Below are 25,515 nucleotides of genomic sequence, written 5' to 3'. Positions count from 1 at the left end.
ACCATAGACCCTTTTTATTCCAATCAAGGCAAGAGGGCTAGTGGTAGTGCTGTATGACATATTATTTTATAATACAATTATTACAGTATGAATATTATATACAGTACAATTATATTACTATTATAAAACAAATATTATTTGCTCCACTGTAACGTTTGGGCCTTTTGCTCTCTTGTAGGAGTAAAAGTCCTAGCGCCACCCTGGAGTATTTCACCCTTCCTCTCTTCTAATTTGTCCTGATTGCTAATTAACGCCTGCTGTGTGTAGTTGACTCTCCTTCATATCACCTGATGTCCTCTCTCTTTGTCAGTTCTTCACTGTCCACAGGCGTGAGTACTACCTGAAGCATTTGTTATCGCTCATGTCGGGAGCATAATGGTGATACCAAGAGTGGTGTCGTGCTTAGTCCATTTAGTATTCATTTATTAATTAATGTGTTATCGTGTGGATGTTTGCCCTACAAACATTTCTCAGTTCGAGTTTAGAAGTATACTTCCTCGTTTTTGGAGACTTATGTCTTCCCTGTGATTTGCCTGTTTCAAAGTATTTACTTTATCGTGTTATGCTTCCTGTTCACAATAAAGAAACTGTTTAATCGCATTCTGCCTCCTATGTTCAACTCTGCAATTGGGTCCAACACACCTACCCCATTGTAACACTCCACCTTAGATAAAGACAGTACAGACAATGAAGATGGAGATATTCAAGAGGGAAATGATGATATCAGGAAGAGAGATGGTGAAGAAGTGGAGGAAAGAGAAAATGCAGATGATTCTATGGAGAGAAATTATGAAGAAGTGGAGGAAAGAGAAAATGCAGATGATTCTATGGAGAGACATTATGAAGTTGAGGAAAGAGATAATGCAGATGATGCTATGGAGAGAAATGATGATGAAGACGGTCATGGAGATGCTAAAGAAAGCAAGGGTGAAAATGATGATAGGGAGAGAAATAATTAAAACGACACAACAACAAATAACTTGAATGCTCTCTCTTGTTGCCATTAAAATACCCCACTGATCCAGCCAGTATCCAGGTACAATATATTAAGTTTAATGGAGAGAATTGGGAAGATAGAGGAGGAAGAGATAGAGATAGAGGACAGGAGGAGAGAACGGGAGTATAGGAGGACCGGAGGAGAGAAGGAGAGGGCAGGAGGAGAGAAGGAGGACATGAGGAGAGAAGGGGAGGAGAGGAGAGTTAGGAGAAAGGAAGAACTCAACGGCACTCGAATTAACTTCAACTGTTAAACTGTTTTATATCCTGTAAAATATGTTGTAAATAGTTTTAAAGAATAGGTTAACTATTTTTCAACCCAGACCATATTAAAATGCTGTTTCCCAAATATTTCTACTCCTCACTGATATCTTTAGCATTGATAAATGTACCACTGCATTAATGGTATGATCATTTACTTTTCAAACACCATGATAATGAGGTGAAATAAACATTTTAAAGGTGTATTGTTCCCTGTGTTTTTATCATAGAGGTGTGGTTATACTATTAATCTGGATTGTCTGTTATTCTAATGTTAATCTTAATCGGATGAAGACTATTTCACCATACATGACGCATCATAGCTTTTTGCTCACTGATGGGGTCCCATGTTGTGCAGTAGGTGCCCTTTTTTTCTTTTCGCCCCTGCCCTTCAAACAGCCTGAGTCCGCCACTGCATGTATGTTGGGGCCAGTCGCCACTGCATGTATGTTGGGGCCAGTCGTTGGTAGCGTTTGACAGCTAACAGGACATTCAGTGGCAGATTAAACTACTGTGCACAGTTCACTATGAATTTAAAATGGGGGACCCTGATGTAAACAAGACAAACGTCTTTCTCTGGTCTGCATCCCCTTAACAATTGTATGTATTGAGCCATACTGTATTGTACCCATTCTGCAATCTGTTAAATAAAGTTTTCATTCATTCATTCATTCATTCATTCATTCATTCATTCATTCATTCATTCATTCATTCATTCATTCATTCATTCATTCATTCGTTCATTCATTCGTTCATTCATTCAGACAGACAGTAGACACTTGAATGTCCAGTCGTGCTGCGTCCAGTGAACGTTACAGTACAAAGCTCTACGCCACGCCTTCTTGTTCACCAACAGTCCACAGCGCGAGGCGTCACCACTCCTAATAACGTTTGACAACAGCACCGCCCACGTTTGACATTAGCTGTTTCGATTGGACGACGGAAATGTCAATCGCTACGTTTGGGAGCCCCCTCGATAGTGATCCAAATATCTGTCAACAGTCACGACTGGGCAAGCATTAGGCGGCCGGATCTGAATCTCGACACAGGGTAAGGCACCATCTTTTAAAAATATGATTCTAATGTTTTTAGGTTACGATAGTGCCATTGCAGCTGTCCGTGTCTCGGGCTGGACAGATCCGTTATGTCTATGGACAGAGATGTGATGAAATGCAATGCATGCATCCATCCATCCATCCAACCAGTTAGCAGCAGGCTACAGTAGCTAGCAAGCTCTCGATCAGCATGCATGAAATTGATAACACACATTCATAGTATTATATAATAACAGTTACTAGCCTATTCTGGTCAGTCAAAAGCGGTCTCACCTAGCAATATTGCAAAGCAATAGCAATGGATTTTTTTGCAATGGCATTCACTTGTATGTTGTAAACTTGTACTCCTTAAAGGAATAGTTCAGATGTTTCCATTCCTAGCCCTATTTCTTACTTACCAATGTTGTTGATTAGTAGAGTCCTTTCTCAGCACAGTCTCAGCACATGCTGTTCCTCACTAGCTCCCGGTAGTTGGCTACAAACCAATGCAAATACATTATTATACAAAGTAAATTTCAGCGAGCCTCAGTCACCCTGTACAGACAGGAGCGTGACCCCTTTGTATTGGTTTGTGGCTACAGTACAGTAACTATCCGGAGCTACAGTAGTACGAGGAACAGCATGCAACAGATTGTGACGAGAAAGGACTCTACCAATCAATTATCCCTTTAACATTTGGAGGTAACTTCTAACCGTTTTCAGAGACTTTGACCGAGCTTCAACTTGTTCTAATTAGGGGTGTAACGGTACACAAAAACCACGGTTCGGTACGTACCTCGGTTTTGAAGTCAAGATTCGGTACGGGTTTTCGGTACAGTGGGGGGGGGGAGTTTGGCTTTCCATGTTCCACTCAGGGGTGATGTAGTGTGCAGCAACTAATTGTACTTAGCTGTTCGGTACGGTACACACTGAAACGGTTTGGTTCGGTACAGATACGTGTACCTTCACACCCCTAGTTCTAATACATGCATTATCATGTAATTATTATACTATCTCTTTGTAGAAAGGAACCCATTTGGTTTCAGTTTGCGTGCCATCATGTACAATAGTTACTGATATACTGTTGTTGCACATCACTCAGTTTATCAAGCTCATTTCTGTTGATTGAATGTGAACGTGTGAACAGGCTCTTTCCTCTGGTCCTTCGGATGTCCAAATACAAACTCTTTCTGTTGAGGCATGGGGAGGGGGAGTGGAACAAAGAGAACCGCTTCTGCAGCTGGGTGGACCAGAGGCTGAGCGAGGCCGGGGTGACCGAGGCCCGGGAGTGTGGCAGACTCCTGAAGGAGCTGGGCTACAAGTTTGACATCGTGTTCACGTCCCTCCTCAGCCGTTCCATCCAGACCGCATGGCTGGTGTTGGAGGCCATGGGCCAGGAGTGGGTCCCTGTGGTCAAGTCCTGGAGGCTGAACGAGCGTCACTACGGCGCGCTGATCGGCCTCAACCGCGCAGCGATGGCTCTCAACCACGGCGAGGAGCAGGTGAAGCTGTGGAGGAGGAGCTATGACATCACGCCGCCCCCGATCGACGAGTCCCACCCGTACTTCAAGGAAATCTATGACGACCGCAGGTACACCACCTGCGACGTGCCACTGGAGGACCTTCCCCGAGCAGAGAGCCTGAAGGAGGTGCTGGACAGACTCCTGCCGTACTGGGATGGCACCGTGGCCCCGGAGGTGAGGAGCGGTCGCTCTGTGCTCATCTCCGCCCATGGCAACAGCTGCAGGGCCCTGCTGAAGCACTTGGAAGGTACAGTATGCTGCTGAATAGCACTGCGCCTTTTTATTAAAGGTGCTGTAAGTGGTATCTTTTTGTTAAAATAAGTGTTAAATAGCTCTACATTATCATGAGCCATCACAGATATAGAGTGTTTGGTCAGTAAAATGGGTCTCTCAGTCCCTCTGCTCTGCAGTAAACAGAAAATACGTTTTTTTTGTATCCCTTCCCACTTCATCCAATCAGGAGAGAGAAACCTAGATATTTTTTACTTTAAAGAAATCTTGCCATGCCAAATTGCTGGCAGATTATCTTACTTGTTTCAAGCACATATTTGTTTTTATTTCTTATGTTTGTCAGACCATTCTTGCAGTGTGGAGTTCTCTCTCCTGATTGGATAAAGCGGGATACCAGAACATTTATTTTCTGTTTACTGCAGAGCGGAGGGTCTGGGAGACCCATGTTACTGTCCAGACACTCTATATCAGTGGTGGCTGTCCAAATGTAGAGCTATTATTTTAACATGTAGACCACTTATTTTAACAAAGAAAATACCACTTACAGTACAGCAGCTTTTAATGGAAGGCGACACCACAACACAACATACTGAAGGGTATGGAAATGGCAATGCTGTGCTGAAGTCTGGATCACAGTTGACCTTTCTCAAACTTTTGAGGATCAAGGAAAGAGGGCGGAGCTTGAAATGGGTCAATTCACTACATCAAAATGATATCAAGGATTATTGAAAACTAAAAACAGTCCCAGACTCCCTCCCCATAACTGTTTTTCATTTTAAAAACATATTGTCCTAGGATTGATGATGTCGTTTTGATGCAATCAATCCTGAAATCCATACTTTGGAAACTGGGGAATAACCAGAATATATAACGCAGCTTTGGTTGTTTCCAATCAGTAATATTGACACATATACATTTGCCTAAAGCACAGGGCATTTTATACACCATACGAATTAACAGTCCACAGTCCTTTGCCTTTCATACAGTCCACTCCAGGGGCGTACTAGGCTCTTTGATCAATAACCTTTGATCAATGCACATGCTGAGCCATATTTTGTATGATGCCAATGCCCTAAGTATGCGCAAACAGTAGGGCTGTACCGAATGTCACTTTTTAACATTTGAAGCTTCCAAATTAAGTGTTTGAACGAAGCTTCGAATGTCTGTCGTCATATTTTATGACAAAAAAAAAAAGTTATAAAAAATATATATATTTGTTAAATATCCTCAAACTAAATCCTCAATTTGAATAAAGTGATTAATCTGATTAAATAAGTATCTCTATCCCATCTCTACTCAATGGCGCCAGCGTTATCGACCATTTTAGCGATGTTTGTGGACCCATCGTGTGTTCTGTATTATAGCTATGGAGACAATAGTATGGCTCATTTGACAGGAATTGTTCATAGTCCAACACTGACTAACCAGTTCATCTCTACTTTAGTTTGTGTGCTATTCCATGCTAAACATCACCCCTTTCCAAAATAATCCACTTTTTTCATAGATCGCGAGATATGACGCGTCATATGCATTATGCCCAAATCGTTTGGGTTGCTTGCCTGAAACCCCAAATACTTCCAAATCAAAGATATATACCATATACATATGTGTCTTCACAAAATCATCAAGGGGGGGGTCGTCTTACCCCGAAACTGCGATCGTTACCAAAAGCATGTTTTAGGTCCGGTAAAATACGACACTGTGATCGGTACAAAAGCATGTTTTAGGTTAAAAAAATACCAGCAGGTTACCTAAAATAGACATTACCTCAGTCAGAAGGTACTCCAAAATGAATAAATCCCAGTCGTCCCATGGCGATCGCAATTACTCGTGTATATTGGGCATGGCTATGATACGGGAAAGAATGGGTCTGAGGTAGGGATGGGAATTGATACGATTTTATTGATCCGATTCCATTATCGATTTTGCTTATTGTTCCGATTCTTTATCGATTCCCTTATCGATCCCTGATAAATTTATCATTTAAATAAATTAATTGGAAATGCAACAGAACTAAACTGGTTGGGAATAACAACATGCAACTTGACATTTCTGATTGTCATTTATTGTTGAGCCCCCATGTCAGAAAAATACAAAAACTGTTATTTTTTTTAACTATACACTCTAAATTTTTTTATTCTTAAACTAATTTAATTTATTGAATAACGACATGTTGAATGTAACTACAGTTCAATATCTTAAACTAATTAAATCTATTGAACTGTAGTTGCATTCAACAGTTTGTTATTCCTCTGACTGCTCCGTCTCTGGTCTTTCAGAAGACCAGCGCGCGCACACACACACACACACAGACGGCTCCCCCCGGTCCCTGCTCGCCCCCACCCTCTTTCTACCCTTTCTACCTGAGCAGTGTGTCTGTCTCTGTGTGTCTATGAGCTTGGTTAGCTAGCGTTAGCTCCGTGGCAAATGTTAGGTCGCCCCGAATTAAATGAATCACTAGGTTCTAAAACATTAGAGTAGTTTTCACTGCACATAGAAGCAGTCAAACAGTGGGAGCATTTCGGGAGCATCAAAACCCAGGCAATTTCGAGCCCTTAAGGAATCAAATAGTCTGCTCTATGGCTGCATGCTAATGCTAATGTTATTGTTTTTAAATGCGCAACGGTCGGAAAAACATGGCAGCGATAAGAGGAATCGATAGTCACGGAGGCATGCAATTCCAGGAATCGGACAATTAGGAACCGGCTCCCAACGGGAACCGGTTTTCGATTCCCATCCCTAGTCTGAGGCACCAAATCTCCGACCGATTGCTATGTCCTGATCCACTCCAAGGCAGAAGCAGCTGGAGGTAACTCAGTACTGGAAGACAATTGATATCCCCAGTTCAAAAGGCGGGATTCGATCGTCGATCCTGGCGGGATTCGATCGTCATTGCAATTCCAACGTAGGCAGCTGTGCCAGGGAGACACAGGCTGCTCCGAGTGAGTGTTTAGAACGGGGATCAAAGGAAAAAGATCAAAGGATCCAAAAACGAGTATACTCGTTTTTGGCGCTCAAGCATTGGCGACCAAACACGAGTATACTCGTTTTTGGTGCCAAATGAGTTAACGAATATAACTCGTCAGTTTTGTCAACATAAATAATAAGGGCACGGTTGGTAGTGGTACGAAAGTGATGGTGACGTCTTGATGGAGTGCCGGGTGCCAAGCGATGCAGATAGGCTACATCATTTATGATAAATGCTTTATTTAAATTTGTATGACGAGTCACATATACTATAATAGTATAATACTATTATATTAGTGTAGCCTAATCTTTATCTGCAACTGTGAAGAAAAACCCCATTGGTTTAAACAGAATGAATAGACACACATAAAAAGAAAAAAAATTTAATGTCAACATTATGAATGAAGCTTCAAACTATTCGGTACAGCCCTAGCGGACAGATACATTTAGTGACGCATGGACATCTGTGTATGCTAAGTCTGGACTATAGTTGAGCCTTAAAGGAACACGCCAACGTTCTGGCTGCAAGCTAGCCTAGCTTAGCACAAATTAATGGAAGTGGATACGGACTAGCTAGCAGAAACACCTCTCCTGCAGTTTTAAGCTAGGCTAGTAGTCCGTATCTGCTTCCATTCATTTGGGCAGGAAATTGGTGTGTATCTTCTTGTCTGACTGTGGAGAATACGGTAAGCGCATTTCCCATAATGTTGGTGTGTTCCTTTTAAGGCTCTATTCATTTACATGTATGTTGTTTCATTGTCGCCTTCCTTTAACACTAGGGGTGCTGCTTCTTATTAATTAGTATTCACTAATCAGTCATATGGCCAACCAAGTTGATTTGAGTTAATTCATATATTTTCTTTAATGCTTTTAAAGTTATATGAGTTTTTCATGGAAAATTATACTCTTCTCTCGGGCATCATAACAATGAGAGAGAGAGAGAGAGTCATGGGAGCTGTGTAAGTTGCCTTGAGAACTGTAGACGGTTGATTGTGAATAACAATATTCACAGATACAGTAAGCTTTGGTCTTTTGTTAACACTAGATGCAAGAGATCTTTTTACATTCACATTTCATTCCCAAGACTGTTCTCTCAGCTCTTATTTTGTCTGTGGTTTTAGTACTGTATAGACTAGACCAGGGGTTCTCAATGTTTTTAAGACTGAGGGCCAATTTAGGGACCCAACGTTGGATTGAGGGCCGCCCACAATGAAAGCTTTAACTAAGGTCAAACGTTCAATCTTGCATGAATCACTGAAATCACTAGCTAATGTACCTGCAATGATGACGTAATCTATAACACAAGTAGGCATCTCGCGAGTCATACACGACTTGCGAGGTGCCTAGTTGCCATGCAACCAATAGCCTAGCAAGCTTTCAACAAGCTGTCATTCCTAACTTAGCCCAGGGGCACAGTTTTACCCTTCATAAAAGCAAAGTACCGAGTGACGTTGTAGGTTGGTTTAAAACTGTATTGGAGCCAGACCAAATATAACACATGCATCATAACAACTCATCGTAGGCCAGACAATTTTCGGGGGCGGCCATTGGCCTCTGGGCCGCACTTGCCTGGACTAGACAGACACTTACGTTTTATAAGCTTATAAATTCACTGTCAGATACGGCTGTTTCTGGTCACCAGTTCCATATAGTAGGAAGGAAGGAAGATATTTCAGTTCCAGAAATGGACGGTTGAACTTGGGCAAAAAGGCCATTGAGTTTGTGTTACATCTGGCTGTGGCTCTGAGATCCACATTGACCTTTCAGCACATTCTGAGGCTTTGGGGACTCGGTAACTTTATATAGACCGTTACACAATATCACGCTGTGCTGGACACGCACTTGTTGGAAATGTATTGGGAATAGAGGCCTTGCAGGGAATGTTTGTGTAGGTCCCCTTTTTACATGGCTGCATGTAACCATTGGTAACCACTTTCAAAAGAAAATGCCTAATTTCTGTGCAGTGGTAGAGTGGGTATAACACTGGAAAAGCATGATATTACTGTTCCCCTGCAACTGTTTTACAATCCAGTAATAAGACACCAAATGATTCTATCTTTGTTCATATATTTCTCATATAGCAGGCAGCTGTTGTTTTAAATTGAAATGGAACTTTTATTAATCCCTTGAGGACATTTCTTCTCTGCATTTGACCCATCCTAACTATTTAGGAGCAGTGGGCAGCCGCATATAGTGCGGCGCCCGGGGACCAACTCCAGTTGCAATGCCAGTACCTTGGTCAAGGACAATGGCAGGGAACCTAACATGCATGTCTTTTGCAAATAGCAACCATTGTTTCTTACAACATGGAGAACAAATGGGCATTCTAAGCATTCCATGCAAGGCCTCTATTGTCAAACATCCAGTAATAAGCTAATAGGCTATCACTGCAACTTTCACTGCTAACTTGGTACTGCATAACCTACTGTAGTATTACATCAATCAAAAATTCTTACTTCCACAAGATCCCATTAAGCACTGCTACCAATAGTTTGCTTGGTGTGATAAGTGATCATCAGAACACAAACGTAAACGTACCAATCCTTTTTTTTAACAGGTATATCGGACGTGGACATCGCCAAGGTGACGTTACCCACAGGGACGCCCATTTTGCTTGAGTTGGATGAGAATTTCCGGCCAGTGAAACCTCAGCAGCTGTTAGGAGACCAGGCAAAGATTCAGGCAGCCATTAAAAAGGTGGAGGACCAGGGAAAGGCCATACCAGTCTAAATGAATGCAGTCGACTGGCTATACGACTTGACTTGTTCCCTAGTTTTAATAATATTAATCAATAACAAAGACAGTTTTTTTTGTAAGATCCAAAGGAAAGGCCCAAGTCTTACAGTTAAGTGACTGTGTACTAATGGCCTGGTTTGGATTTAGAATGTTCTGGTAAAACAGAGTAAAAAGACGGGTACTGAAAGTGTCTTAGCACTGTGAAAGTATTACGTGTTATAAGCACTGAGGAAAGTTTTTTATTTAGATATTGTAGCTGATAAATTCCCAAATTAAGCCTCATATGGATAACATACTTAATTAGTCATATCTACATTGTGTAGATATACTGGTATAGCAATGTGATAAACCTGTTGAATAATAGATTTGTTTTTAACTGAGGGATATTTCATGTTTAGCTCACTGTTACATTGACGCACTTTGGGAATTAATATTCCCATGCATTTTTATTACTTATGCTAAGCTTCCTATAAGTAGATCAATCAGCTCTGATGGCTGTTTTATTTAAAGGGGAACTATTTTACTATTTCTTTCACTATTTGGGCACTTCACAATTCCTGTGAGTTTATGGAACACCTCTGTAATTTTTAATTTCTTTTTAATTCATTGTTTTGTATTTCTAATCAAGTCCTCAAAAACAACATTTTTCTACCTCAAGATCTTAAGCCGTTTTGAGCCTGGGCTCCAACCACAATGGTAAACCACTGCCTCGTCTGAACATTATCATGCAGCGGTGTCTCTCTGACATCACAAATCAGCACATTTTCAGATGACTCAGTTCAGTGAGGGTGAATATTGTGAGAGGAGAATTGGAAGAATGCGCCAATATGAGAATTAGAGACATAGATCATATTAATATAAGTCCACATAGCTAGGAAACAATGCTAAACACTGAAAAAGGCCATTTATAAGATAGTTCCCCTTTAAGAATAAAAGCACTCCAGTAACAAGTACAGTATTACCTCATTGTCATTGATAGCCAAGCTGTTAATTATATGAATCTGGGCTGATTGTGAGCCATGAAAACGCTGTAAATATGTTTTACTACTGAAATCCTGACCTTTGGGTTTCTATACTCCTATAGTTGTCCTATTTATTTACACCTAATTATCATATTCTTTCCTATTTATCCTATTTAGTGAGCATTTTATTTCATTTCATGACGATTCAACTCATGTGTTACAAATGATTTCTTACACAAAGTGGGCTTAGTCTACTCATTACTGTATACTGTACTGTAATGAGTAGAAGGATTTGTTCTGGTTTTGCACTTTTTGGGGAATTATGTGCCATTTTGGATCTTTACCCCTTACTCATACACAAGTATGAATGATAAAAAAAGATATATATATATATATATATCGCAACATATTTTTGGATAGAAAAATATGACATTTGAACTAGAACCAAAAAAAAATATTTAAAACGTTTTCATCAATGATAGATGATTGGCAAGCATCCACTTGCGATTATTAATTCATGTAGCTTTAATGTGGCTTATGCACTGTAAATTAAAATAAGCTAAACTAAACACATCTCGCATTATATCATCTGTTACTCGTGTTATTGTTTGGAATGGCCATTACAGTCTGGATTGCATTGTTGTTGGGTGTTGATGTTGCAAATAGGAGTACTGTACGCCATTTGTGTCTTTTTAATAAAAGTACTGTATATTTGTCTTGTTGTGCACTGCTTGTGTGTTGCCATAGTGCATTAGGAACCCAGGAACAATCGGTTGAATGCACACACACATTTTCAGGCTTGAAATACGAACCATTTGAATCCAAAGGTGGTTATTCTCCTCTAGCAGGCTGTCATTTAAAATGACCAGGATTGTATTTTGTGTTAATTTGAGTGTTTTACAATCCTTGTCATCTAAAACGACAGCCTGGTAGATGAGTACAACCACCCCTGGATTCAAACAGTTTGGCATTTCAAGCTAACATTTCTAGAAACATTATTTTTAAATTTTTTCTATTTTTATAAATATGTCTACGGCTAAACCCCATTCAACTGAGACCGTTCCTGGGTCCATTGCCTGGAATTTCCTAACATGTTGTATTGTCTACTCTGTGTGATGTGTTTGGGCTCTCCCATGTCAAACGGGGGAAACTAAATACTGTATAAGATCATTATTTAGTAGAGGAAAGGTAGAAACCACTGTTCTATCTTGTAATGCTATTCAATGCCATCCCACTGCCGTCCTATTGTGTAGACATTTATCAAGAGAACTGTTTTAGTTTTGGAACTTGACCTCACCATTAGTATCCATGATTAAAATGAAATGAAAAGGAAATTAAACTTTCCTAAATGTGATTGGGTTGTTTCCTTTGATTTATTTCTGGTGATTTCTATGTGTATCAAATGTATCCCGGCCAGGCAGCCACCACCACAAAATGTATAAGAACCAGTGGGGGAACTCTTGTGTTGGATTGAAAGATACGTTTTCTGTAAAAAAAAAAGGAAAAAAGACGAAAACTTGGTACATCCTTGCTGGGGAACTTCATACATCACTCAAGTTAGGGGACTGGTGATTGGCTGGAGCCAAATGGAAGCAATAGACAATAGAGCCTGTTTGGTTACCAGAGCTTAATTCAAGGGAGTATAGCCCTGCATTTCAGCACTGTTTCGGTAATGTGCCCAAACCAGTGGGACCGTGCCAGGAACAACCACTCTGGCTCACTAAACGGTGGCATCAATAGAAGCTCCTAAATAACCCTGCAGTATGTAAATGAACTGATCCTCTCCCTTGTGGCAGTAATAATGATGTTTCATAATTATTTTTGCAATACTTCTTTAATAGAGGCCTAGCACAGAATGTTTGTGTAGTTCTCTTCCAGCATGGCTGCCATTTGTTTGTACATGGCATGGCAATGGAAAAGACAACGGTTGTTGTACATGACAATTGTGTGTTGATATGATAAATATATATTAACAAAAGCATAATAATTTGGTATCTTACTACTGGATCTTGCAAACAAGTCACAGTATAACAGTAATATTGTGATGTTCAGTATTAGCTGTAATGTAAAATGATAGCACTACAATTAATCTATGACAGCACACTTACACTCAGCCCTCCGAATAACAAAATGTATACATTACGTTTGCCATCAAGTGAGAATATTAGGTTGTATTCAGTCATCCCACCTGGCCCAGGCTGCACATATTCGGCCTATACTCGCATAACTCTTGAGAAACTGTTATTTGTACAGGTGTGGGCCACTTGTTTACACTGTCCATCATTTTGAACACCTGTCAATTCACATGTCACCAGATATGTTGTATGTTGGGACTTAGAAGAAGCTGGAAGGATGATGGGGATGATTGCTACAGGCAATTGCAATGTTTTTTTTATTGACTTGATTCCTCAGCCAGAAATGTTCATTCAATGGTGAAAATGGTAGCCTATAAGGCCAGTATTATCATGGTGTTGTTGAGAATAAACGCTATTGCATTTGCTGTATTGTGGCAGAACACACACACACAAACAACCAATGGACAACATATCAAACCTTTAACACTTTCGGGGGCCAACCACGTATATACATTATTGGGCGCCAACGGTATACGTTTTTGGATCGTTTTCCCTTTTTTTCCATTTTAATATCCTATTCAATGTCAGGGACCTGTATGTTGCTTGTATTCACCACGGGATAACGCGTGAACGTATTCATGAAAAATCTATTCTTTTTTGCATCTTGAACGGAAGATAGTTACTGTCAAATGACCATGGTATTGTATCCATAGCTATAATATAAAATATAGATTTAGCTCTACAAACAAGGTGACGCACAGTGAAACCATGTAATGGAAACCTGGCCCAGCTAGAGCTAGATGGGGAAATCGAATGGCCGCGAATGAGTTAATTAAAACTGTAAACAACAAGACGTGATGTAAAAGATGTTTCAGTCCAATGTAAACATGCTTGAATAACAGCTCGAACCACGGACAGGAGGTGTGTGCCTGCGATGAAGTGGTTATAAGCCCCTTCACGCTCTTTCTATTGATTAAGGCTATGTCCAGACGAAAACGATTCGGTTGTATCCGTCAAAGTATTTTATCGTATGCACCTTTCGTCCACACGGAACCACGTTCTGGGAGCCTGAATATGCAATTTTTTGAGAACGGCTCCCAGAGCGGAACAAATCTGAAGACGCAATAAATAAATCAATCAACGCCACCCTTGCGTTCCCGTCTTTACAAAGCCTATATGCATCTTTCCTGAACCGATGACGCGATAGCCCACCTCTCCCTTAACTCATTGACTGCCACGCAGTTTTCCCATCTTTACTCAATGGCGCCAGCGTTATTGCCCATTTTCGCGATGTTTGTGGACCCATCGTGTGTTCTGTATTATAGCTATGGAGACAATAGTATGGCTTATTGGACAGGCATTGTTTATAGTCCATCACTGACAAACCAGTTCATTTCTACATACTTTAGTTTGTGCGCTATTCCACGCTAAACATCGCCCCTTTCCAAAATTATCTAAATAGTAGTATTTTTTTCTAGATCGAAGATTACGAAGCTGCGTTACCAAAAGCATGTTTTAGGTTCGGTAAAATAGACATAGAATAGACCTTACCTTAGTCAGAAGGTACTCCAAAATTAATAATCACAGTAATCCCATCGCGATCGCAATTATTCGTGTGCATTGGGCACGGCTATAATACGGGAAACAATAGGTTCGAGATCAAATCTCTGACAGATTGTTGTGTTCTGATTAACTTTGAGGGGGAAACAGCCGGAGGTACCTCAGTACTGAAAGACAACTGAGATCCCCAGTTCAAAAGGTAGGTGATACTGGCACCTGGCGGGATTCGATCGTCATTGTAATTTTAACATAGGCAGCGGTGCCAGGGAGACAGAGGCAGCTCCGAGCGAGTGTTTAGAATGGGGATCAAAGGAAAAAGATCAAAGGATCTAAAAACGCGAAAACTTGTTTTTGGCGCTGAGCGGTTGGCAACGAAACACGCGAATACTCGTTTTTGGCGGCCAATGACTTAATCCGCATGCGCAAACCCAGCCAACAAAGAATAAACATGATACATATATGTCTTATATGTCCAGATATGTCCTGGCTAGAAGTGTTTATTAACACTTTGAGTGCCAGCCACGACATATGTCGTTATTTCACCCCGACCGTTGAATGCCGATGTCGATTTTTATTTTTCAATAAAAATATTTCATATTTCATCAACCGAGTCTCCCGTTGGTACAGCAGCCCTTCTAGGAGCTCCGATGGGAAAATACCGCCCCCTATCGTCTATCCCTGTGTAACTGCAGGCCATTCGATTACACTGGTGGATGTGTGGGGGGGAAGCCTACTGGCTCCACTATGCTGGCGAGCCGTCTGATGAAGAGGGAAGTGATCGCGAGATGGAAAGCAGCCTGGAATATATATTTACAGCAGCCAATAATCAATCAATAAACGCGATCGATATTTGGAATGGCGATCAGGAATTGGAATAATCTTTTTGGAGAACATCTGATCTAAGGTAAGGAGTCTATGTTACCAGTTTTAGGATAATCAGACCTGTTTTCACTGAGATAACAGCATGCCCTGTATGTGTATATGTGTGTGTGTGTGTGTGTGTGTGTGTGTGCTGTTGAGAAAATAAGATAATCGATTTCTCAGCTCGCTTCTATAGCGTGCATAAGTACACATATACTATCGATAATCTAGCGTTTATTTGAAAATTATTCATAAATAGGCCGACAAATGACAACGTGTCTAGTGTATTCGAGAATATTCCAATAAATGCCGTTTATGACGGAATCTTTCTATTTTCCTGAAATCTTCGAGAAAATGATAGCTTTTCGAAATGCTATAAAAAGGATATGAACCGATTAAAAAACAATCCGCTTCGACAATGTTGACTTCAAACAAGTCATTGATAAGCGACGGGCAGATTAGACACATAGCCATAATTTAAAACATAGATTATGCGTTTTTAACGCTATAATTGAAGTGGATGCTGGCATCCAAGGACATTAATCAACGTTAATCAACAGCACTGAAAGTGTTAAACACTGAGAGGCTACTGTGATGAAATACACGATAGGATACTAGCTAGAGATTAGCGTCACATAGCGATAGCGGAAAACCCAAATAAGCTAGCTAAGTAGCCAAGCACATAGACTGTTCCATAGCATACGCCTTCAGTTGATCATGACAAATTCTCTCTTACCATGACTATTAAAAAGCCTCCATAATTTTGTAAATACTATTCCCATGGCTGGTGTTGAGATTTTACGATGCCGGACTATCTAAGAACCTTTATTGCTGCGTTCACCGTGTCCATGGACACATAAACAAGGCTGCACAGACGCTGTGAATATAAATAATTTCAACTCATTAGTGTGGGTTCCCTGGCAGGAGCCTGGCACACACTTTTGTAATCCATCATATATATTATTATTCTGTTTTATTCCGCCACTTCTTTGTTTAGCTAATCCACTTAGAGCTTTCGCACCATGCACACGTGAAAGGTGTCAAAACGACCAGCTTGTTCCAACTTGACTTTTACTATTAGTTTGTGAAAAGTTTCACCACACACGCGGTGTGGGGAAAAACCTACTTTTTGTGAGCAATTTTGACCCTTGGGAATGAATTGCGGAATGTTCAAAACCTAGTGTAGCAGGCAGCTGCACTTTGAATTTTTGCAAGACATTTTGTAAATTGCGACAGCTGCTTACATTTTGCACTCGGATGCAAATAAATATATTAAAACGATGGCACAACTGTCCACTCACTCAAAGAAAACAACATTGGAATGGCATGTTTCAAGCTCTCAGGATAATTTCATTTGTTTGACAGTCACGCTCCACATACAAACAAATGGACTCCCAACTCTAGATTAATTCTGTGATTTCACAGTTTTGACAGATGTTTTTAGAATGCCACAGAAACCAAAATTTTCAACGTAATTACATATAATCACAGACACCTTCATAAACGTAAGGTTATGTATATAACCCAGTTCTGTGAGTTATGGTGCGCTCAGCACCTGATTGCACTGTACTTCACTTCGTGCACGAGCACTGAATAAAAAATTCCACCATGTACCTTTACATCCCAACATTCGTCTGACCACACCCCCTTCCGCTTACCTTCATAAGCAGGTGTGTGGTCACCTACTCGCCTCCTTCCCAAACTTTCACCACAAGGCGAGATCAAGGACTGCAGCGGCGTCCAGGTGCTGAGCGCACCATAACTCACAGAACTGGGTTATATACATAACCTTACGTTCTGTGTCGTTATGGCTTCGCTCAGCACCTGATTGCACAACAGGGGCTGAGCGGGAGCCATAGCCCGACAAATGTACCCCGCTGAGGCCCCCCACAACCATCAGACCGGGGAGGACCGAGCCCCCCCAACCCTCCCTAATGGAGAATAGCCCCCCTATTGGAGGTTCACGGGAGGGCGACGGATCCGACCGAGCGAAGAGGCACTCAAGCAACTCAACGCACAGGGTGAGCAGACCGTGGCTTGACCCCACGACTACACACACACACAACCCGCATGCCACCCGGGAACGAACGGAAGGAACAAGCTCGTTACTGCCGCCAAAATCACGGGGTCAAGAGCAAACCCAACCCCGTGGCAAGGCCGTAGCAGCGGAGCGCAAAGGAAGACCCAGACCCACTGAAGGGACTGGATCCCCTGGAAAAAGGGGGCCCGGAGAGGTCAATGACGCCAGGCATCAAGACCCCACCAGGTGGTCACTTAGTGACACCGCCCCCCACATCGCCAGCGTATTCGGATAAGGCCCCTCCAAGAGCGGGCCCTTTCCCCCCAATAGCACACCGCCTGGCACACTGACCCTGCAGAACAGGCAGTCAGCATGGCCGTAAGCACTCAAAAGGTTAACCAACGGAAGCACGCAGTGCACCGGGGAAACCAGGCAACAGGCTGTAACCTGAGCCTGGAGCACTGCGGACGAGACAGGCGCCTTAAGGAGTCAGCTGAAAACAGCCCCCCCGGCGGAAGGGGTGTATGCTGGCGTTGTTGATCACCATGACGAAGCCTCCATCAAAAAAAAACCACCCAGAGGGGTCAAGGCAGAGAAGGCTGACATGATTGGCAGACATCATGAACGTGCAGGGGCACACTCAACCGGAGAACCCGGGAGTTGACACTGCTCCAACACACCAGGGAATCAACCACCCTGTTGTTACCATAAGCGGTGGTTGTTCCTATAACCTCTCAAGAAAAAAGGGGTTATCCCAGGTCTACGGTATCAACGAAACTTTACTTCGACCGGGCCCGGCGGCTCGGGAAGCACACAGGGTTACCAGAGGAGGTCCAGAAGACCACCCCAACAGCCCTCTCTCCGCCATGCGCAAGAGAGGTGCGAAGAAGAGAACCAGCCCCTCATGATAGTGCCAGGTACAAAAGAGTACCCAACAAGGGTCTCCATAACGCCTAACCTTGAGACGCCCCGGGCCGACCCGGCCTTTTTTCCCCTGAAAAAAGCCCAAGTCCCTCAGGGTACCAGAACAGCAGATCTGCATCCCCGGCGGACAAACGGGTTAACTGACCTGGACCAGCGTGACCAGAACCAGTCCTGTGCCCTAACCACGCCGACATGCCTACTCCGGAAGAAGGGGCAGATATGCGTGTCGATCAAAAAACATGAAAAGAGGGCGCCACCCAGACGGCCGGTGTGAACCGTGCGCGGTGGCCCACCCCAAGGGCGTGAAACCCCTCTACCTATGTCCTGATCTATTCCGTTAACATCCCCCAGATATGAACGAGAATCCGTCGAGAACCAGTAACAGGTTCCCGGAAGAGGACAAACCTCCATCCCAGTTGCTTTATAAAAACGCTGTTTTAACAACAAGCAACCAAGGCGTACTAGTTACCTGCATGATTCTTATCAGAAACACCCCGAGCTAGCACTATGCATGCGTCGGGACACAACCACATCAATGAACAGGCTATTTAGACCCTTCATTGAATCCCCAAGGCGCCTGGGAGAAACGACAAGAAGGGTGTGGTGCTTCCTATACTCCACACTCTTTTATTAAAAAGAAAGGAAGCACCGACTGACATGAATCCCATTTGACACAGCTGAGGATAAAAACTGTTCACATTTTTATATCCAGTCACCCCCACCACGGAGGATTTAGACGGAAATTCCCCAGAGAGCCTTCCCACGTGAGTCATAGAGTGAAAAATCCATGGTAACCTCGAGTCATGTGACCAACCGACTCGAGTTACACATATATCGAGCGTAGCGGACCCGTAAGTCCTACGCTCTATCCCGACACTTTGACAACAACAGACCGTACGTACAGGTCTAACTCACGGAAGCCATCGTCAACAGCAACGTGCGTAGTGACGTGTGCTATGACGGGGGGAAACCCAACACTCAACGCCTGTTAATAGGAGCAGGGCAACCCTTCCCCCCCCCCCCCCCTCCCTGCCAAGTCGCCTAACGGCTTGGCCCTGACTGGACCGACAAGAGATGAGTAAAACCCCCTAACCAATCAGAAGAGGGAAGGAGGGGTTTATTCGGCACCCCCTCACAAGCCCTTCCCCTTTGCACACAACAACAACTTTAGCATATGATACCTTTGGTAGAAATGCTAATGAAATAGCGTAAGCTAATACAATGCACGCTACCCACAGATAACCGTGAACAGGGTTTACAACAAAACCAAGTCGTGTGTGTGTGTGAATCCTACACCCGCATCCATGTTGAACATAGAAAAAACACTGATAGAGAGAGCGAGAACGGCTGAGCTATGGTACGTGTTCATACGAGCATTACTGCAACTAACACAACAGTGTTGTAGCTCAACATTACTTGTGTAAGCAACAGAACATACAACTAGCCTCTACCTTCATGTGGAGCCTCAGGCCGAGGTAGAAAACCTTTCCATAACCGAGTGTAGGCTGCAGACCTTGCTTAAGCTCATAACACGAACGTAACCCTCCTATCAATGCATACTAGTGAAGATTCACACTTTGCAACCCCATCATACGTTTGGTGAAGAAACACACAGTTTGTTAACAAAAAATACAGTCCCCCTTTAGAGGGGACTTTTTATTTCTGAACAAAAGCATATGGGAGGGCCGGGGAGGGGTAAACAGAGGGGACCGCAGGGGAAAAAAGTCACTGGGTCTAGCGGCGCCTGCCGCCTCGAGCCGCTCTGGATTTGCCACCCCGGGGAGCCCCGGAGGGACGGTAGACAATTGGCGGCTGGTCTCAACGATCCCTACCGTCTCCTCCGGGCGTAGATGGGCCGGCTGCAGCGGAGGCGCCCTTTCTCCTCCTGGCCTTCTTCCTCGAAGGACCAGCAGTGGCGTGGTAGTAGCAGCAGCCACGGCGGAAGACGCTTGACGACGTGGCAGCCGTCTGACTCCACCGGCGACGTCGGGAGGGGGAAAATGAGGTTGGAGCACGGAGCGTTCCTCCTGCATTTCTCTGCACGTCGAGGTCATCAACTGCAGGGCCTTCCCGAACAGTCCAGCATCGGAGAGGGTTGCCGTCAGAAGAGGAAGCCTCTTCTTCTCCGGCACACAGGCCTGCTCCAGCCAAAGGTGGCGCTGGGTTAGAGTTGCCAGGGCGCGCACTTTCCCAGCGGCTATGGCCTGCAGCTGAGTCAGATGCAGGACAGCTCCTGCCGCCTGGGAGAGCTGGCCATGTTGTACATCACTCTGCTCCATGCCGCACATCAATATCCCGGACATGAATCTTGCCAGCTGCGCGATGTTAGACGTGGCAGCCAGAGGTTGTGTTCCGGAGATAAATGACTGGTCGCTCCAGTAAGCCAACCGCCTTGCCGATTTCCCTTGAGGAACCGGCTTGCGTAACGGCTCCCACACCACCTCCGGACAGCGGAGCAGGGCCATCGGCCTATCAAGCCGTGGCACGCCCTCTCTCATACCGTCGACCAAACCCGCCACCCACGTAACTTGTACGTAGGCGGGGGTGAGGCCTATGATGTGGGACACCACCTGGCCCTGACGAACATAGGCCCCCATTGAGGGGAAAAATGGGTAGACAACGTCCACCCCTCTCACCGGGCGACGCTGCCATAGATGACCTATTAGATCATCAGGGACAGGAACAGGCAGTGGCTGCGGCAGCGGCACGCCGTTTGCGACTGCCGCCACCGCCATAAGCTCGGGAAACAAAGCCTGCAGTTCCCCCTGCAGACTTTCCTCCGCCGAGCCCGCATCCCTCACATACAGCAGGCTTCCACTGGTCAAGGAGCCACACTCCGATGTGGCTGATAGCAGGGCATCTTGCCGACAAGTCAGAGGTTCTTCTCCAACATCTTCAAACAAGGCGCCCCAAGGAGACATTTCACCCCCCTCCAGTGTTACCTGGACGGGCGGGATACCTGTCTCCACCGGGCCTTCAAATAAGAACCCGTCCGCCTCTACCATGTAATCCTCTGTTTCCATTGGGCATGTAGAGACCGACGCATCCTCACTGGGCTCCAGCAACTCACCAAACCCGGGCCGTTCGCGTCTGCAAGCCACCATCTTGCGACGGGAGCGAGCCGACGCAAAAAGTTTGCGTCTCAAATCCTCGGGAACCAAAGTAACCGGCCGCTCAACAGCGGACGATTCCCCGGAAACAGAGGAACCAGAGCCAGGACCAGGCCATCGCATAGGCGACGGCACCGGTGCACCAGCTCCTCGGAGAGGCAAACTACCCATCGGACGCCTACCGGGCGTGGCTGTTAACCACAAGAGAGGCAACAGCCCTGCACCAGGACGCACGATGGAGGCGGAAATGGAGAACCGCTGGTGGAGAGTGGCTCTGCGAACACGACTCTCCGGAGTAGACATTATGACTTAGGTTTTTCTATCGAATATTTATGAGAAAAGAAAAAAATAAGCACAATGTAAACACGTCTCAACTTTCTTCAGCTAACAACCTCGTCAAGTGGGGATCTACCGAAGGCACTTCCTTGTGGTGAAAGTGAAGAAGGAGGCGAGTAGGTGACCACACACCTGCTTATGAAGGTAAGCGGAAGGGGGTGTGGTCAGACGAATGTTGGGATGTAAAGGTACATGGTGGAATTTTTTATTCAGTGCTCGTCTGCATGCGTGTGAAGCCATAACGACACAGAACTCATATTGCACCCACCGCATGTGCAATATGAGTTTATAGCGGCATGGTGGTGTAGTGGTTAACACTGTCACCTCACAGCAAGAAGGTCCAGGGTTCGATTCCCGCTTGGGGACCAGGTTTCCGCGATTCCAGGTACCCAGGTGGGGGATCTCCCAGGCCTTTGGGTGTGGAGTTTGCATGTTATCCCCGTGCTCGCAAGGGTTGCCCCCCCGATAAGAGAACCCCAATGGAAAAACATGCACAACAGATCGCTGACGCTGTCGCGTCCCTGACGAAGATGGGCAGGAGCACTTGGATTGGTCCCCGGGCCCGGCCCTCGCCGACGCCCTGTCTGCTCCCGGCAGCCCTTGGGGGGAAGGACGACGGGATGGGTTAAGAGCAGAGCTCAATCGGCGACCCTGAGAGACAATTGCATGTGTGTGTGTATTCCTCTGTGTGTGTGTGCCGCCCATTGCATGTCGTTGCATGCAGAATAAAGACCTCTCTCTAAAGAGGTCCTGCATTATTATTATATATTATATTCAACTATCTAAGCTTTAACCTTTATAATCTTGCTACTGTTGTACTTTATATGAGCTATGCGCCAACTCATTGAAATGCATTGAGATTAGAAAGTGACAGTTGAAATTTGTATTAATTAAGGCTGGCCCATGTGAGGTCTTAAGAAAAACATTAAAGAAAAACCCACACAGGGACAATAACATAAATTAGCCTCAACTGGGAGAAACGCATGGACAATGGACACACACACTTATAGGAGGAGTCAATGAAATCAATACAGACTTCTACATTAATTGGTATTAGTTAACCACGCCCCCATTCTTAAGCCACACCCCTCTCATATTTCATGAACTGTTCGTCATAGAAACGTATGGGAGGTGTCAATGAACTCAGTACAGACTTCTACATGAATTGGTCTATGTTAATAATGCAACCACATCTTGTGATGAGTAATAATAATAATAACTTCATTTCATATAGCGCCTTTCAGAAGACCCAAGGTCGCTTTACATAGGGGGGAAAAATAACAAAAGTAGCAAACATAGTGGACAACATACATACAAAGTGAGAAATTAGGGGTTAAAGGCCAAGTTGAAGAGGTGGGTTTTGAGGAGTTTTTTGAATGAGTCCAGAGTTAGGGCGTTGCGGAGTTCTGCGGGGAGGGAGTTCCAGAGGGTGTGAGCTGCCACACTGAACGCTCTGTCCCCGAAGGTCCGCAGTCTGGTTCGGGGGATAGAGAGCTGACCAGTGTCCGTGGATCGCAGGGACCGTGGCTGAGTGTAGGGGTGGAGGAGGTCAGTGAGGTACTGAGGTGCCAGAGCGTGGAGGGATTTGTAGGTGAGCAGGAGGGTTTTGTAGGTGATGCAGGATTTGATGGGGAGCCAGTGGAGGTGGATGAGGGTGGGGGTGATGTGCTGCCAGGGTTTGGTGCGGGTTAGAACCCTGGCAGCTGAATTTTGAACATACTGGAGCCTGTCCAGGGTTTTGCTTGGGACCCCCCCCACCCCAATGTAGGCTCAACACTATTTGTTAGACACTCAACAGAGATACTTTAGATTAAATCAAGTCTTGATTTAATGCTTGTCAAACTTGAAACATCTCTGTTTAAAATTGTGGTTAGGTCCAGGTGTGACATCATCACAATCTTGTAAAACTGTGGGATGCAATTTTTGGGAGGAAGATCAGATCTGCATTTAACTCCAGCCACTTAACATTTGAGGTTTCTCCACCTACATAATCACATCTCTGTGGGATATTAGTGGCAGAGAAACAGACTGGGTAGAGGTAAGTCAGTGGTGATTTCAGAGGGCACTTGGAATCATCTTGACTCAGTGAGCGAGGTCTTTGAATGGATAAAAATGAAAAGTACCAAATGTAGAACTTTAAGGTAGTCCACAGGTTTTGACCACGGCTTATAACAGGTTTCACAACAGCCCGATTCTCTGCATTCAGCACTACACCAAGCATAACTGTTATGTATAGGAGGACATTGGAAAGATGGGACCTGCATAGCTTTGCATAATAAGGGATGACAGAGAAAATGGCAAAACGAGCATTCACAGATCATGAGGTCATGGTAAGCTGAAACCCATGGATTTTGTCGATGTAGGCTTGAGCAAATAGAAGCGGCTTGCAGATGTTATGCCAGTAACAACATCAAAATCTAGAATTCCTCTTTTTCCTTTTCCTTCCCCAGGGCTTAGGCATCTGCTCTACCCAGGGCAGTGAAGGAGTGAATGCTATAATTTGCCTTTACACTCTGTTTGTCATACATTAAGCAGGCGTCAGCCGGTGGGAAGGCCGTGCGCTGTGGACCTGCCAAGTCAGACTCCTATTCCTTAGATGGTATTGAAGATAGAGGCGAGCACCACATTGGATTGGACTGTGTGTGTGCGCAGGCCTGTGTCTGCTGATGATGAGCAATGGCTGTGACTTGTGGGGGATGGGGAGTGTGTTTGGGACTTCTCTCTGGGCTCCAGAGGGTCTTCCGCTCATTTGCCAGTAGAAATCAGAAATAATTTATTCATGAAACACAGAGAATTTATGGGAATTTGTCTTGGCGACAATGATGCTACAGACATTCAACAGCACACATGTTTCACAGTATTACAGACACATGTTTCACAGTATTACAGACACATGTTTCACAGTATTACAGACACACATGTTTCACAATATTACAGACACATGTTTCACAGTATTACAGACACTTGTTTCACAGTATTACAGACACTTGTTTCACAGTATTACAGACACACGTTTCACAATATTACAGACACACATGTTTCACAGTATTACAGACACACACGTTTCACAGTATTACAGACACACATGTTTCACAGTATTACAGACACACACGTCTCACAGTATTACAGACACACACATTTCACAATATTACAGACACACACGTTTCACAGTATTACAGACACACATGTTTCACAATATTACAGACACACATGTTTCACAGTATTACAGACACACATGTTTCACAATATTACAGACACACACGTTTCACAGTATTACAGACACACATGTTTCACAATATTACAGACACACATGTTTCACAGTATTACAGACACACACGTTTCACAATATTACAGACACACACGTTTCACAGTATTACAGACACACATGTTTCACAATATTACAGACACACATGTTTCACAGTATTACAGACACACACGTTTCACAATATTACAGACACACACGTTTCACAGTATTACAGACACACATGTTTCACAATATTACAGACACACATGTTTCACAGTATTACAGACACACATGTTTCACAGTATTACAGACACACATGTTTCACAATATTACAGACACACATGTTTCACAGTATTACAGACACACATGTTTCACAATATTACAGACACACATGTTTCACAGTATTACAGACACACATGTTTCACAATATTACAGACACACATGTTTCACAGTATTACAGACACACACGTTTCACAATATTACAGACACACACGTTTCACAGTATTACAGACACACATGTTTCACAATATTACAGACACACATGTTTCACAGTATTACAGACACACATGTTTCACAGTATTACAGACACACATGTTTCACAATATTACAGACACACATGTTTCACAGTATTACAGACACACATGTTTCACAGTATTACAGACACATGTTTCACAA

The 25,515-nt window shown here is 43.8% G+C and overlaps 1 protein-coding gene across 1 annotated transcript; it reads left to right on the top strand.

Moving 5' to 3' along the window:
• The first annotated feature begins 2,200 nt into the window (after positions 1-2,200).
• On the top strand, positions 2,201-12,007 carry bpgm (2,3-bisphosphoglycerate mutase). The gene is made up of 3 exons (XM_084334844.1): positions 2,201-2,307; positions 3,439-4,061; positions 9,570-12,007. Exons 2-3 carry the CDS (start codon positions 3,461-3,463, stop codon positions 9,740-9,742), a joined length of 774 nt encoding a protein of 257 aa, XP_084190970.1. The 5' UTR covers positions 2,201-2,307; positions 3,439-3,460; the 3' UTR covers positions 9,743-12,007.
• The last annotated feature ends 13,508 nt before the right edge of the window (positions 12,008-25,515 follow it).

The sequence above is a fragment of the Notolepis coatsorum genome (genome assembly GCF_963971535.1).
Source record: "Notolepis coatsorum genome assembly, chromosome: 18".
Taxonomy (NCBI): domain Eukaryota; kingdom Metazoa; phylum Chordata; class Actinopteri; order Aulopiformes; family Paralepididae; genus Notolepis; species Notolepis coatsorum.
The sequence above is the reverse complement of the archived record's forward strand: the minus strand, read 5'-3'. Positions and strand labels throughout refer to the sequence as shown.